At 38.4% G+C, this 16,562-nt stretch overlaps 2 protein-coding genes across 3 annotated transcripts in view; both read right to left on the minus strand.

Annotated features, from left to right (window-relative positions):
- The window catches only part of LOC146467162 (uncharacterized), an 8,843-nt gene extending 4,566 nt beyond the window's left edge, over positions 1-4,277 (minus strand). The window contains exons 1-5 of the mRNA XM_085125981.1: positions 4,199-4,277; positions 3,816-3,887; positions 3,039-3,101; positions 1,681-1,818; positions 819-944 (exon numbers count right to left, since the gene is read on the minus strand). Coding sequence (XP_084982107.1) covers positions 819-944; positions 1,681-1,818; positions 3,039-3,101; positions 3,816-3,864 — 376 coding nt within the window. The 5' untranslated portion in view covers positions 3,865-3,887; positions 4,199-4,277. The remainder of the gene's footprint in view (positions 1-818; positions 945-1,680; positions 1,819-3,038; positions 3,102-3,815; positions 3,888-4,198) is intronic.
- Positions 4,278-5,900: 1,623 nt separating this feature from the next.
- Positions 5,901-15,696, minus strand: LOC146467163 (uncharacterized). Of its 2 annotated transcripts, none has more exons than XM_085125982.1 (6): positions 15,423-15,696; positions 11,153-11,267; positions 10,771-10,893; positions 8,819-9,979; positions 7,767-7,937; positions 5,901-6,484 (listed from the first exon to the last, which is right to left on the minus strand). In XM_085125982.1, the coding sequence occupies exons 2-5, from the start codon at positions 11,253-11,255 to the stop codon at positions 7,771-7,773; spliced, it is 1,554 nt and encodes a 517-aa protein (XP_084982108.1). In that variant the 5' UTR covers positions 11,256-11,267; positions 15,423-15,696; the 3' UTR covers positions 5,901-6,484; positions 7,767-7,770. The 2 variants fall into 2 exon arrangements, with proteins under 2 accessions (XP_084982108.1, XP_084982109.1); XM_085125983.1 differs by lacking the exon at positions 15,423-15,696 and adding an exon at positions 13,570-13,676.
- Between the last annotated feature and the right edge of the window lie 866 nt (positions 15,697-16,562).

A 16,562-nucleotide genomic window follows, 5' to 3' on the forward strand; every position in this document is an offset into this window, starting at 1 on the left:
GGTGAAAAATAAATAGTGGGCGGATTATGCTTAGATAGAGTATAAAGCAGTCACCATACGACTCATGGCGCTTTAATTATGTACAGAATTATTAGAGTATGATCGGACGTCAAAAAGACAAGGCAAATACGAAACCTGTTTCGTGGGTCACTACGGTCAGGAGGATACTGCACAACACTGGCAATATAAGAGATCATGTGACCTACAAACTACCAGTAGCGGCTGAAAGCCAAATTTACCAACAATTTCAGTTCATTGTGATCTCCAAGACATTTGGAACAATTCGGACGAAATCCTAGGCAGGAGTAAACAATTTATTTATTTATTTATTTATTTATTTATTTATTTATTTATTTATTTATTTATTTATTTATTTTGGTAGTCTTGTGTGCGCTTGGAATCAAAAGTTAATCAATTTAGCTGCCACATAATTTTGGAGCGATCCCTCTAAACAGCCAAGAAAATGCACTCGCGCGAGTAAGGAGATCTCATGAGTCTTATTATTACAACAACTGGGGAGAATTATACCGCCAGAAATCGGTTGATACCAAGTATGCAGTAAGAAGAACACCAGTTTTATAAGAACCAGGGATGAAAGAGGAATAATTTGTCTCTATATATTGCTCAAGGTTCTTGCTGACCATGGCCTTAAGCAGATGTTTCTTAATGTTCTTATTGTCTCTTTGTCCCAATTCGGGGCTTTTCTTTAATCCAGTGAGCGGTGAAACGTACTCAGGCTAATTTTTATTCTCAAAAGTTTGTTTGTTTGATTAATATTGATCTGTTATTCACTATCAAGTTTGCCTCTTCATACTTACCAGGGCCACACATTTCACAGCTCTTTTTACAATTTTGGGCCATGTAATCCGGGCGAGTTGTGCATTCTTTTCTTGAAACCCATTGAGCGCAGTTTTCACTGATGTCGATACACTTTTCAGTGTCGCCTAAAATTGAAGTCGATACAAGATATAAACAATCGTGCATAACCTCTCCTTCCAGCGTTTCTTTTCCTACGTCTAAGTGACTCAGGAAAGAAAAGACTGTGATCTCTTTTGATATCCTGTGTAGCAGATCGAAACAAATCATTTTATTTCACACTATTTCGTTAGAAACACAAGAGAAGAAAAATAAGTTAACATAGACACATATTCATGAACATAAACCGACAAAAGTTGTCTGATGGTTGATACTCTTTTTCAAAAGAATTCTGTATATTGCCGGATATTTACTCAAATGCCAAAGACGTTACCTAACATAGATTGGTTACTCCTGGAAGAAATTAAAGACTTACAGGGCGCACTTTGTTTTGTTTGTTTGTTTAGTTGGATTGGAGAGGGGGGAGGGAGAGAGAGAGCAAGGGTTTGGTATTGAAGAGGCGATGTACATGTTGTAGTGAGTGATGTTCATTGCTTAAATGACAGGCTTTAATAAGAACAGAACCAATTCTGAAATTCAAATTTAGAAAGACACTAAATCTAGCTCTATTTTAACTTCGCTTTGAGATGAAAAAAAATCAAATGCTTCACACATAATCTGGTATCCTAATGTTCCAACTAAGCAGTCATCCTCCAACCGACCAACTTCGGAGAAAAACAGGGAATTGGCCGAGGGTCAAATCTGCTACATGCAGTTTTGACCCACTATTTCATTCGACTTATAGTCCTGGTGAAACGACCGTACCTCCAACTCGTCTGCAAAATCGACAGCTCCAGGGACACCTGTCAATCATATAATGGTAGTTTGACTCACAGTAACCCCTTTTAGCCTCTTTTGCGCATGACTTTGTACGGTCATAACACTCCAGTGGGTTGATACGAACTGTGGAGGCAAATATAAACAGAATCACCCAGTATTATTCGAATTGAATCATCTGAGCAGATATCACATAAGCTTGAAAATTGAAGGGTGGGGGAATAACTTAACCACCATATTGTTGCTGACGAAAGTTCCTAATCGTGGTATCTTTTTTTTATCCTAACTTCCATAAAGAAGTTGTTTGGACCATCTTTTTCTATTGAAAGAGACTATGTCACGCCAGGTACATGCGCGCGTCGATGACAAGCACTTTGAAATGGTTGGCCCAACTTTTTCAAATACCGTCGGAAAGTTCAGGAACCTGTTTTCGTCTATTTGAATCGCGTTTATCTTCGGAAAGTTAGCTTATTTATTTATTTATTTTTTTTACAAATATTCTTTAGTAATAACAGAAGCCGTTTGTCGCAATATTTTTGAAAGCAAAAAGCCCGCGACGAGTTGTATGCCAATTAGTCTCAACCGGACTCTACTGCGCATGTGCCCCAGTTGACATAGTTTCTTTATAAGGGTTTCAAGATTTTCGAGTCACAACAACATTTGCTAAGTCACATGATCAGAATAGAAAGAAAAAGGCCTTAAACTCAAACGGCGTATACAAGTGAAAATTGAAAACAATACCGATAGTTAAAGATCGCCAAAATGTGAAAAGTGAGGTAATGATTTTACGAAATTTGACTTTTTATAGAGGTTATGACGTCATAAGCAGGTATATTTAACCATGTTCTTCAGTAGCAGTTCTTCAGTTTATTTACAAAAACAAGAAACGTCAAGGCTTGAATATCTCCGACTCGTAAAGAAAATCGGAACTCTACGCCCCCCCCCCCCCCCCCCGGCCCCCACCGTTTCTTTCGCGTTTTAGGAATCTTTGTCTCTGCCGCGTGGTTGGGGACTTGTAATGACGAATTTTTCAATCCATCCGTTCACCCTCATACATTTCCCCAGTAAAGCACCACAAGACTATACAAAACAGAGTACAACGAAATGTCATCCCTAAAAATCCCCTTATGTTCATAATTACTCATTTGCTTAGTTGTGCTTTTCACGATATTTTTATTTTCTGTAAACGGAAAACATTTGGGGTATGTACAACACCCCAAATCCCAACCACTCCTCCAAAATTTAATGGTCCGTTGCTATGGCAGCCAAAATAAACTCAATGATATGACAAAGATGAGCGAACAATGATCAGGAAGCTATAATTCAAGAAAGATCAATAATCATACTTCGAGAAACATCCAGTTGTATTGATTTGCCTTCAATCGTTGCTCTCGTTATTATCTGCAACACTTAAAAATGACACAAGAAACAATTAGTACATTACTGTGTGAATCCACTTTGAACACGAATAAGCGGCTTATAAAAGGCCATTTGCGAGTTCCTTTGAGCCTTTTTAATCAAAGCGAAGCCAAATGCAACTCTTTCTTTACGAAAATGAATTCTGCAGTGCTACTTTGTTTCGATGAACGGTATATAGCCCGTTTCACAGTTGTGTGCCTTGTGACCTTCGAGTTTTACGTCTAAGACATCCTCCCCCTTTCCCTAATTAGCTCATTTAGCTCTGGGCAAACATGAATGCAAAATGTTTAAATAAAAGAAATTAAGCCATTAATCCCGGCAATAGTGACAGACGGGACATTGGTCATTACAATACCAGTTCATTATACTACAACTACTTGAACAACATACAAGTCAAGAGAATAAAGAGAATGAGCACCAAAGACAGAGTGTTTTGTGTTATAAGCAAATTCCCCTCACCTAAATCATATCAAATGTATAAAGAACATTAAGGAGAATTAACGTGTTGATGCTGGGGCGTAAGGGGTCAACATTATCAAAGGTGAATGGCAAGGAGGTTTTGTTTATGATCAGTCATTTTGTTTACAATTTAAAAACATTAGTCGACTGCCGCTAGGAATGTTTCCGATAACAAGGAATATCTTGCTTTCTTTGAAATAAGAGAATGCTGACATATTTTATTTTAAATTTATGTTTTCGCACACCTGAGATTAAGAGACAGAGTCTGTTCATGCCATGTCCGCTCTCAACCATCGCTGCATCAAGTTTAGTATATTCTAAAGAAGAAAATAGATAATGAGCAAACAATTAGATTTAGCATTTATCTAAGTTTCGTTGATATTGTTTCAATGCTTTCTGCTATAGAAAATTCATTTTTCTAGGAGAAAATACGACGTTGGTAAAAAATATTTATGAAGTCAATTTACTGAAAGATGTATTCAGTGATCTCGAATCGATATCTTAGGAGGTTCAATGAACGAATCTCGAAATTTGTCAACCGTTCCTTAAATGGCATATAATTAAATTGTCGTCGTTTTTACGTTTTGTCTCTATATAACTGTATTAAGGCATAAAAAGCAAATCTTACCGTTAAATCTTCGTTAACTCATAATTAACAGAACCGAAATCCACGTCGTAGCGATTGAATAGAATGGAGATGTTTTCTCTTGCGTGAACTAATTTGACAGGTGCTACCAAACAAAAACGCACACTGAGTGACACAGCTTTCAGGCGGACAAATCATAATATTGGGGGTGTGGTAAGGGGATAAGTTTTGGAATACATTTAGCTACCTGGTCTTAGCACATTTAGAATTGGACCAATTCATGATTACGTATACTCGGAATAATGCTCGTGCTGTAATAATGTTTTGGGAGGTACTACGCTTTTTGAAATGATCCATCAGAAAGGTAGGGTAAGAACCTTCTCAAACCATCTCATATGTTGGTTCATTGACTCAGTTCAAGGTCCCGTCTTTTGATCAATCCCAACTAGCGATAAAAAGACGCTTCGTTGCATATGGCTCCATTTAGTTAGAAGGATTCATACATAATAGTAATTTACTTTAAAAGTAATCCTACATGCAAGGAGTTAAGTGAATAGAAGCCAGTATGTTTTGACTGGTAAATCATAAAACGGAGGACCAAGACAAAAAAAGCTCACTTATCCATTGTTCTTTTATTTTCATCGGTAATTTAGTTTAGCATTAAACAAACAATATCTTACCAACTGAAAGTTCAAAGAATTAATAAAAATTTACATAAATTAAATTAAATCAAAGAATAATACTCGGAATCCACGATCAAGATAGTGTTTAAAGTCGTTCAACTAAGAGTTGGCTGTTTCATGAGAACAGGTACTTGTAGGGGCACGACTGGTGGCAGTTTCATTTGTTTCCTATTACCAACATTTGTTGCAAATCTACCCGTTCTTTGCATTCCACAGTCTTAGTCAAAACTGCTCATACAAGTATCTACTGTTCCAACATTCAAGGCAGCCTTTGTGTTTTTGGGATGTTCAGAGGCGCATCAAGGGGGAAGATTGAGAGATTTGCAACCCACACGATAAAAGAGTTGAATACTTGATAAATGCCTTATTTCTCCATGAAAATTTCAAAAATTCCCGCGTTCAACACCCCCTGAACTCCGCTATCTCCGTCCTACTGAATCCGCCCCTGGATGCGTGATGGTACTAACAATAGATGCGCGGGAAAACGGAGGGATTCGGGATCGTACGGCATTTGTGTTCTATTCTAAGGGAAGTACGAAACGCGTCGAATGGAATTCAAATTACGACCGTTAATCAAATACGCTCTCTGTCGCGGGCTTCAAGCTCTGTACGACGTTTAAGCGTTTTACCGCACAAAAATGTACTGCTTATTTTGTGTGTGGTTATTGCTCTGATTTCCGTCCTACGATTTTTGCCGGTTTTCCTGGGACATGAATAACATACGACGGGAGTATTGTAGTAATTATATATCAAACACCAAGAAGTGTAGCATCTGGTTCACAAACACCGAGGTAAAACAAGGCACAGCCGAGTTTTTCTAACCAACTTCAGGGTGTTTGGAAATCGGAGCAAACAATCGTTCGAGTGTTTGATATAGCTTCTCAAACTATTAATAATACTTGGAGAAATTCAAAGCAAAAGCTCACAATTTTTGTGATAATCACCTTTCCAAACCTCCTTCACAGTAGTGATTTCCTTTGATATATTGCACATCACAAACGTATACGTAGTCAACTCACAAATTAACAAATAGGCTGCAACATATAAACGTACGCTAAGCATTCACGGCAACAGTAACGTTTATTTGTACAAGCTATTTTCTTCTGGTACTCTTTTCTACTTCCCATCTTTCTACGTGTGCCAGAAATCGAATCAAGGATGCATGCACTTTACTTATACACAAACGTCTTTATTTGAGATTTCAAGAAAGCTAATAAGGCATGTTAAATTTAAAATTAGAAGTGATTCTTAAACGAGAAAAAAGAGCTTTGTTAAATACAATTCGCAATGAAACGATTAACTTGAAAATGCAAGTTATACTAAATACAAATTTGTAACTGATGAAACGACTGCTCAGCCAAGTCACAAAAAACTGTAAAACTCAATTTTTGTGTCCTTGATTTTCCGTTTCCATGTTTGGTCAGTTTAGTCGTGCATCATGGCACGACAGTGGCGGCTGCGACGGTATCATGATGCCCATATATAGTCCGGTCGCGCAGAAATTTAGGAAAAGCTGAGACATACGCCATACTGCTCAAGCAAATACGTTGTATGTTAAATAGTAATTGCCATGTGTACGTTTTGCCAGCAAGGTCCATGTGGAAGATATTTAGCTCAAAAATTGAGTCCTTAGATTGGTCTCCATCTGAAAAGGAAAGGAAAGCAAATGCAGAGTTGAAATTTAACTGAATAAAGTTTGAAAGCTTAAAGAGATCAAGCTTAAAGAGATCAAGCCACGCATCGCAAATCAGCATAGCGTTGTTTACTGTTTTGAATGTGATTTGTGTGATTCAAATTACGTCGGATATACGACGCGCCATTTGTTTCAACACTTTTTCAACGCATTGCTGATCATCGATACTCTGCTATTGGTCGCCATCTGAGAGATGCCCATGGGAACATTTTCCTACTCAATGAGAGCCAATTTAGAATGCTCAAAAAGTGTAGCACGAAATGGGATTGTCTTGTTTATAAAATATTGTACATAAGAACAATAAGACCCAATTTAAATACCCAGAGCGACTCCATTAGAGCCAAACTCTTTGTTTAACTTTCAATTCATTCATTTCTTCACTATATATACTCGATTTCATTATTTTACTTTCACTTGATAATGACGTTCTGGAAACGTCGAAACGTCGTGCTATGTTTTACAATTTTTATCGCAGATTTTTATTGTCAAAGTTTGAAAGCAAGTAGATATTGCCTACAGAAGAGCGGTGGAATAGGGCGCAAACTAAGTAACCTTGTGACAGATGATAATAGAGTGCTAGAAACAAAGATCGAAGAACGTAAGGGGGATAGTTGCTGCCGTAGACCTGCACCTTTCAAATGCTCTATTTTCAATGGATCCTGATAACGTACAACTGCATTTTTTTAGGGTTGGGAGCATTGTTCTGTTGTTCGTTCTTTTGTCCTCTCGACCAACCATGTAAGACGTTGCAAACGGTGCAGGTCGCACCAGTTACTGAAGAAATTGTGGTTACGCGTCGGTGAAAGAGAGGAAACGAATATTTGGTCTAACCGAGTTGATAATGTAATTTGGCCACCGTCAAGAGATTCGAGAGCTGACGTTTCGAATATTAGTCCTTCTTTAAAGAACGAAACGAATCGCTTAACGGTGACAAATTACCTTCCAACTGAAGTTAGTTCATCAAACCAAATATTCGTTAAAAGCCGAACTAACTTTAACAAATCACCAAAGACTGATACAGTACTTGGACAAATCTGGATAAGTAGAAAGGCGCAAATAAGGGACAAAGGATTGAAGCTGCTCAAGAGAAAAAAATCAATTTCTTAACTGAAGAGGTCTACCACCTCGTCTGCTGTTCTTCTAAGTTATTGTTGTTTTGCCGCCTGTATGTTTACTAAAAATTCTGCCCAAATGTCACAGTATCATTTTATCACGTTTTATCAACTTAACTTACAAATTTATGCCACGACGACAGCATCTGCAGCAAGGTCCTTTTTCGGTTGTGGATTCTTCTTTTGAACGCCTTGCTTTTTTATAGTAAGTGGTCCTTCTGTTCCTGGCCATGGGTGTTGAATTACATAGGATTGGCCTCCCTGTGCAAAATCAGCTTGAGGAGCTGCTTCACCTGTAAAGGAGTGAAACAGAAGAAAGAGAAATTTGCGTGTATCTAGAATCCTCCTTCTTGGGCAGAAATAAAGGGAATACAGAATATGGCTGCTAGTCCAGACGGCCCATAATCGTCAGTACACTTTATTTAGTAATTAGTCAACCATTATATCGAGAATTACCAACAAAACACATCCGATCTTTCTACGACCATCACTAGAAAACATTGTTTATGTTTATGTTTGATGTTCGATATTGTTCTTCGTAAATCACTAATATACTACGGGGAATCCTTGTAAATCTGATTCACACTTTTGAATAAAATCATATGATGACGCGCCGTTTTTATAGAGGAACGTCTTGCTTAACTGGCCTATTGCATTGACGGTTTTCATTTGTCTGTTTGTTTTTTTGTCTGCCGTTGTTTGTTTGTTTTATGGTTTCCACTATCATATGGATGGCTCATAAACTCTGTGGAGAATGTTTGGATGTTTGTATTTGTATACATAAAATTATCCCTTTAAAAGGCATGAAATTTCATCTTTCTAAAGAATTCCAAAAAACGTGGCATTGACTTATGGAAACGCAATTAACGGCAATCACAATAGGAAATAATCTCGAAATTGTTTATGTTGCATTAGAAATCCTACTCTTTATTTCAACATAAGTGAAAGGTAAATTCCATATTCTGAACGATGCAGCCGCATATCCTTTTGGGGAAATTTGGTCGTATAAAATTTCTAAAGGCAAAACTTTTTTATCTCTTTTATAAACAGGGTCTACAGGCCGATGAAAATTGTAACAAATACAATATATTCGTCGACGGGTTTCGCGATGTTTACTTCACAACTCTGCCGACCTATAAATATCAGCTATAAGTGTTTCACATTATATTCCTACCTGCAGCAGGGGTTGCTGGCATTGTATTTGGAGCGGCGGCTTGAGAAGGAGATTCTGGGGCAGCAGGGGCTACTACACCTGCCTGTGGCCCAGGCTGGGCTGCCGAAGGTGCTTGCTGAACTGGAGAAGGCTGTTGTGGTGCCGCTGGCCGGTAAAAGGGTGTTTGACTGTATGGATTCTGTTGCTGCTGATTGTATGGATTCTGTTGCTGCTGATTGTATGGATATTGTTGCTGTTGATTGTATGGATTCTGTTGACCGTAAGGATTCTGTTGACTGTAAGGATTCAGTGGATTGTATGGAGGCTGCTGGCCGTACGGTTGTGGATACTGTGCTCCGTACTGTTGTCCGTACTGTTGTCCATACGGCGGTCGCTGCTGCTGGCCGTAAGGCGACATTGGTGGTGGCCTGTAAGGTGCTCTCCCAGGAGGCGCAACGGCTGGTTTCTTTCCTTTTTCCTCTTTGCCTTCCTCTTCTTCCTTTCCTTTCTCCTTTTCTTCTTCTTTTCCTTTAGTTGGCGTCGGTGGTGGAGGAGGTGCTGGGGGTTGCTGTGGTGTCTGCGGGCCACAGCATGGCTCAGGCTGCGGTGGGCAAGGAGGAGCGCAAGGATCAGTGGTCATCTGGGGTTGACCACATGGCTGCCCGGTTTGGCCATAACCTGGCTGCTGTCCACAAGGTTGTTGTCCGTAATTCTGTTGTCCATATGGCTGCTGCCCATAAGGTTGTTGCCCATAAGGTTGTTGTCCATATGGTTGTTGTCCATAAGGTGCTTGCTGTCCATATGGCTGCCTTCCATAAGGCAGTTGTCCATAATTCTGTTGTCCATATGGCTGCTGTCCATAAGGTGGTTGTCCGTATGGTTGTTGTCCATATCGCTGTTGCCCAAAACGCTGTTGTGCATATCGCTGTTGCCATGAAGGTTGTTGTCGAAGTCCTTGCTGTCCAAACTGCTGAGGTGCATACGGGTTGTTAGGTTGTCCAAACTGCCCTCCCATACCAAAAAGGTCTCCAAGTTTCTTCTTGGGGGGTTGAGGAAGAGCAACAAAACCTTTGCAGCTGAATTTGCAATGCTTAAACATATAAGGTTGATGGTTGGCCTTTTCACATAAATGTTTACTCTTCCATTCATTGCATCTACTATCATCGTCCATTAGCATCTCGGCTAAAATTAAAGCAAGATTCGAAAAACAAATAAAAATGTTCTAAAATATAGAAAAAAATATCGACTTTGTAAATTTATATTGTGTAGTGTCCCCTTGATATAGATTTCAATGGTCCTTTTTTCTAGGAACTACTCCTTCTTTCCCTTTTATGCCCGTCTAGTTTACTGTCCTACAAGCAGCACCGTAACCAGTTGACATGTTTTTTTTACTTAATTTTCTTATATTGTTTTGATACCCTCTGCTCACTTCCGTTTAGACTGGAATGCAGATACTTCGTCTGCTGCAGTCTTCGCGTTTTGAACGATTAGCCACTCAGCCATCAGAAAGTTGTCAAGATAAAAAAAAAATAGGTCGAAAAGTTCTCATAAATTTGCACCACAATAGTTCTTAAAATTGAGTTGTCATTAGAGTGTAAACTCAGTGGAAAATTGCGGTCACAGTGACACCTGCTTTGTAGATAAAAACCGCTTCACATTTCTCTCTCCGCGCATTAGGTTCGGGTTGAAAGCAAAATCACGAGAGCATCCAAAGATGGAATGGCGTCTCATTGTGGCACAGTAAATACATATAAAACAAAGACGTATCAAAAGCATCATGTTTTGTATAAACTAAAAAATTAGGCCATGGTATATTACTCAATTTACAGCTTTTCAAATAGTTATTTCACCTATTTACCTCAGAGCATTGATTACGGATATTACTTTGCCCAATCTTCATTCGAGCTTACTCACCATTACCGAATGAAGCATGAAGGATTTACCACAAGAGACAATCGCGAAAAGGTACTTACCCGGAGAGCACATTTTGCAAGCTAATTTGCATTTGCCTGTCATGACTGATGGGCTCTTCGGGCAATAACCCTTAGATGCCCACTTCTGGCAGTATTTTACATCCTTGTCGAAACAAAGACTGTCTGCAAAGGAGAAGCAAGAAACAAGAACACTGAAAGTCATGCGCTACTGAAAAAAGAAAGGAAAATATTAGACTGGCTAATACGATCGTGTCCTCAGAAACAAACGGTGTGACTTAAGTAACAAGCTTCCAGCATCTTCAATAATATAAAAGTGTGGCAAGCGCTTCTCTCCCATTCAGTGTTTCCCTCTGCATATCCCCCTCTTCTTCCTCCCTCATTTTGAGAATAGGACGTGTGATAGACAAATTTTACATTTTACCTCGTGTGGGTTTGTCTTTTAGTTTCTTCTTCTTGTCAACTGGCTTGCCTTGGCACAAGGAGCCGAGTATCGTTATTATCGCAAAAATTACAGCCACCTTCATTGCCCCTCCCGCCTAAGAAGAAGAAGAAGAAGAAGAAGAAGAAGAAGCTGGGTTAGCGTACCTAGGGAATGGCTAGGCTTGATTGCAACGCAAAGGAAAAGATCAATTTGCGTTCCTAGGCCTGTCACTTATAAGCAAAATAGTCATGTCAGTGAATGAGAGCTTGGAAGCAACCCTTTTAGCGTACCTCTCCTCTAAGAACGTTTTGGAAGCGTTATTGCGCGTAGCTTCCGCAGACGACACTGATAATCGAGCTCTTATTGTGTTCTTGTTAGTGTAAGGCATTCATGGTATGTTGCATTCAAGCGGGTTGTTTAAATGCAATTGAAGTATAAATGGACTCCTCAATGGAAAGTGATAATTGTTGGCTTCACACTACAAGCTAAGTTAGTTTCAAGTAGGCACTTGATTCAAGTGCACTTGAAAATCTCAAGTCGCACTTTAGAAAACTTGGCTTCACACCTGGTAACAAAGTATACACTTGAAGCACAAGCTGTCAATCATCTTTCGCGGTAAAATCATAAATGCGATTGCTCGCCGGAAAATCATGGAGCCATTGCAACGGAAAAACGTTTTATATTGTTTACTCTTTTTTTGTCTTTAAAATTAACTCAGAGAGTTTTAACATTACAGGAAATGCATAGGCACTTCATTGTTTACGAGAACTTGGCGACAACACAAAAGAACAGGCGATATCTTCTGTGTTTGTCGAGAATGGTTCAGCAACGTGGTTTTCGGCAAAGAAATCGCCACAGGGTTTGGGCATGGTCTCGTCCACAAAATTGGTTTAGACTACTTTAATAGCTAACCGCGACATGGATCCGCTTTGGAAAATGCATTTATAAACTATTCCCTGTGTGCGTAAAAAAAAAAAAAAACAGTTCGCACTAGTGCTTCGCCGATCGCTTCAAGGCATGTAAGCTCCCAACATTTCTGCAAGATTCACTTCGTCCTTGCGAAAAGTGCGCACGGAATATTTCTTGTGCTTACTAACTTTCTTATGGCATGTTGTTTGGGTCAGGGAAGTGACGCCGATATTTCGATGAACCTTTGTTTGACTAGTTTTCTCCGACACTTCACCGATTAGTCGTTACCAGGCGAGGCGAACAGGGCGAAACGTAGCGAAAATCGTTCGTATCATTATTGCGCAGTGATGTGTACAGGAAAAAAACACCTATTTCAGAACTTTATCCCTTTGATCATCAAATGATATCCATTCGTGCTTGTGGCATCGAAAGGTCGAGTGTAATGAGTACTGCTTAGTACCGAGATGAGTCATTCCTACTGTCCAATTACCAGCGATCAGAATTACTGCAAGTTACTGATTTGGATGCCATTTGATGAGTCTCAAGTTTTAAACAGATTTATGATTTCATGATTATTAGTGTAAGTTAAATATTGTTTTACGTTAGGTAATGGCTCTCTTTTAACCCCCTTTTTTTTTAAGTAATGACTCCGTCAAATTTGAGCCATTTAAAGTGGAAAATGCAGGCGGACTGTTCACTTTTGGAGGTGCCTTTGGAAGTCAAATGAAAAGATACTTTCGAAAAAAGCTCCAAATGTATGCGCGACAAATCACTAAAATAAATATTGACCTTATTTTTCTAAACACTTGATTGAAACTCCTTTAGGTGTAGAAACCCAAAGGAATGCTTACATTTATCTATACAAAGCATAAAATAATTTATATTACCGGAATGCTTACATTTTTCTATACAAAGCATAAAATAGTTTATATTACCGGCTATTGCTGGTGTTGCTGCTCTTTGGCTTAACCTTAAACAGGTAACAAACGAATAAACAGGTCGGCTTGCTAAGTTCACTTGCTTAGCTTTAGTTTCCTGTGTTTTAGATTCTGTTAATGTTTGGTTGTTAGCAGTCTTTGTTAGAGTATATTTGTTTAATTGTCTAACAAACAAATGAAATTGATCTACAATCCTTGCGGCTCAAAATTACATGTATCGGCCATTTTGAGTTGGTGAGGTCACGCGTCAAAAAACTCAAATGGAATCACATTTTGTGCGAATCGACAGTTAAAAAGGTCTGAAGAACCAGAGAAAGCTGCTTGTGTTTCTCTTTAATTTGCTTTCTAAGAAAATTCTTGCTTCAAAAATGACTAAAACATTCGTCTGTTCATTCAAGACCTTTACGTAAAAAATGAAATTTGAACTTACGACATGGTAAAAACTATTGGTCGCACAAATTTTGACCGTAAACTTCTATCTAAAACATTCAATTCCAGCATTCATTCCAGCATTCAACATGTTAGAGTGTTTGTATTAAATCTTAGACCATTAGAAATGCGGATTCTCACCTGGATAGGCTTTAACAGCTTTTGAATTACCGCTCAGTCACTCTCGCCCGTTAATAAACCCGGTGGGGTTTTTGGTGGCGGTTTTGTGCTTGGTGACCTCATACAAGCAGACGTCGTCACGAGTTGATAAAGAAGCCTTTCATCGCAGGCAGAATCACTGTTCTAATCGTTTCTTAGAATATAACTATATTATTTCGTGGATAAAAATCAGTCTAAAAGATCTCCTTGCTATAAATTTCATCAGAGAGAGTGTTTCAACACGTGTTTCGAATATTATATACGTTACGGTTTTCTTTGTTAACTTGTTTGTTTCTTATTTATCATAGAAAGAAATGTTCGATTTTGTTTTAGTTAAAGCGAGATATTCATCGGAATTGGTCGAGTTATTTAATCTCCAGTAAGTGAAACGGGTTGTCGACTTATTTTGGTCGACTGCAGTTGTGTATGAACAAACATTTGTGCAGTTTATTTAATCGTGAATTTCTTTTCCAAAATTGTAACAGGATGACTACCAATGATGTTATGATGGAATGTAATTCTCTCCTAAAGGAATTAAAGCGAGGTATTTAAAAACATTCTTATCCAACCACGGTGCTAGTTATATTGAAACACAGTCAGACACCATCTGGTGATAAAGACCTGCCGTGTAGCTATATAGTCGAAATGTCGCGATCAACACCTATGTTACACAATCGTAATTTTGAGCAATCATCCTTATCAGACTTAATAATTACATTCCTAGTACCTTCATAGTAAAGAAAATCTGTCGTTAATGTCCGAGATATCACCTGGGATAACTGTTATTTAGATATCATTTGAAGCACTGCATTTGAATTTTCTATTCCCATTTTGACGAGCGATCATTTGTCTTAAATAATCTGCTATCTCTTCAACCTCATCGATATGATGCAGTGTAACCGAGAATGATAAAACTAAATAAGTTTGGTGTTTTTTATTTTGTTTTCTATTCCCTTTTCTCCGAACCATTATTTGTCTTTTAATCTATTATCTCTTCATTCGTATCAATATAATACAATTAATGTATTGGACTGGAAATCATTGAAACTGAACCAAAAAGAGCCATATCTTTTCACTGTATTTGCATGTCACCTTGGTTACACAAGACTGGTGGTTTTGGTCTCACTGAACTATGTCGTACATGACATCATTAAGTAAGTTGAAACATTTTCTTTAATATCAAGATTTTCTGATATCCATGAACAACTTTTAAAGGAAACTTCCTCGTGCCTAGTAAACATAATGCGTTGAACACGTAGGGGGGAGTCGTACGTAGTAAAAATCTAAAAGGTATCTGTCACGTTAGACCAGCTGTCATGTAAAATACAAATGATATGTCCAAGCCTGGAAGAATTGATAACATCCCTTACTAACATTTATATATGAAGCACAATTTTTCTACTTTTCTTATTTAAGTGTAGAGCAGTTGGACTAGCAAGAATAATCTCAAACCTTTTGCTAATTAACTTATGATGAACTGCTCCACTCCAATTTTTTTTTCTTTATTCGATGCTTCCTGAACCACATTCCTCGTCATCCCATGGCCTCTTGGTTACACACCAAAAGCGTTAGAAACAAGCATTGCTTAACTGAATTCACCAGAAAGCGAAATTATTTTCTGCATCATCAATTCTGTTGGATTTAACTTGACTTCATTGAACGGCATAACTTAGTTAAATTACCGAAAAAACATGTTTGACCTGTGATACTGTTTTACTCGGTTAAATGGAAGTTATTTTTTAGTTATTAACAAGCCGTATCGGACTCTTAGTTTTGCTAACAACTCATGCCTATTGTTCACCTCATGAACTTGCTGATAGTTGTCAATAACTTACCTGATTTATGCGTTGTTGTGACCAACACAAAGCTCTCGTAGTCAAAACACTGTCCAGTGAACACTCTCTGAACCAAGGTAAAAGCTACCCGTTTAGGGGTTAAGCTGGTAAATAATTAAACGAAAACAAAAAGGCCACATGCAAATTTTTCAAGCCCCAGTAAACTTTGTTCAGGCTGGCTGCATCAGAAGAAATTGAGGTTGACAAGGCAGTTAATAGGTTGTCTCATTTGCTACTAAAATATTATTCATTTGAAGAAAATTCTTGCACATGTAATCCAGACTGTGATGAAAAATTCACTTGAAATATATAGTTTTGAAATTCGATACTATGTCAATATCTTACCTGAGGCTTGAGTTATTTACTTACGCAACCTATATACCATGAAACAATTGAGCAAAAGTGCAAGGTCAATTAGCTTGTAACAAAGTTGTTTAAACACCAGATAATTACCATAAACAATAAGAGTGGACGCTCAACACTTGATTGCTCCCTTGTATTGAACATTTTCCTGTAGCAAATACATAAATATTGTTGTTGACACCACACTGCTGGATAATTAATAAACAAAACGTTTGCCACATACCCTTCAGTTAAAAGGCTAGGGTCGCAACAAAAGTCGGAATCTGATTAGTTCAATCGGGGTTTCACTCCCTAATAGAAAGCGATAGCGTGCTTAAATGTCTTTGGAAAGTAATTTTTAGTGGTTGTTCTTTATTTTTGTTTCCGTTTTGGGTTTCTTGTTGTCGGTCTTGTTACGTTGTAGATGTTAACGGGACAACGTTCATTTCCAGTTACTCGCGTGGCGGGATGGAAAGAGAGAACAAAGTATGGCCTCTTGGCCTTGGCGGGGACTCGACCCTCGCTCGTATTTTCAAGACAAAAATCTCGCTCTATGTTTCTCCCCCCCCCACCCCTACCCCCCTTACCCCTTTCTAAAGCTTAGCAGAATAATTGTCTCATCGGCTGCAACACAACTTTCTTTCCGTATATTATGTTAACTGTGATTGCATTAGTTTGAAAATGAACGGACAGTCCCACACCGCATAAAAAGACACCAGCGTCTTAGCTTCGGAAAAGTGACTGTCAATTGACATGGAGAAGGTATCAGTGACAAACTGTTTGCAAACTACGAATCAT

The sequence above is a fragment of the Pavona decussata genome, unplaced genomic scaffold, assembly GCF_977016875.1.
Source record: "Pavona decussata unplaced genomic scaffold, jaPavDecu1.1 SCAFFOLD_137, whole genome shotgun sequence".
Taxonomy (NCBI): Eukaryota; Metazoa; Cnidaria; class Anthozoa; order Scleractinia; family Agariciidae; genus Pavona; species Pavona decussata.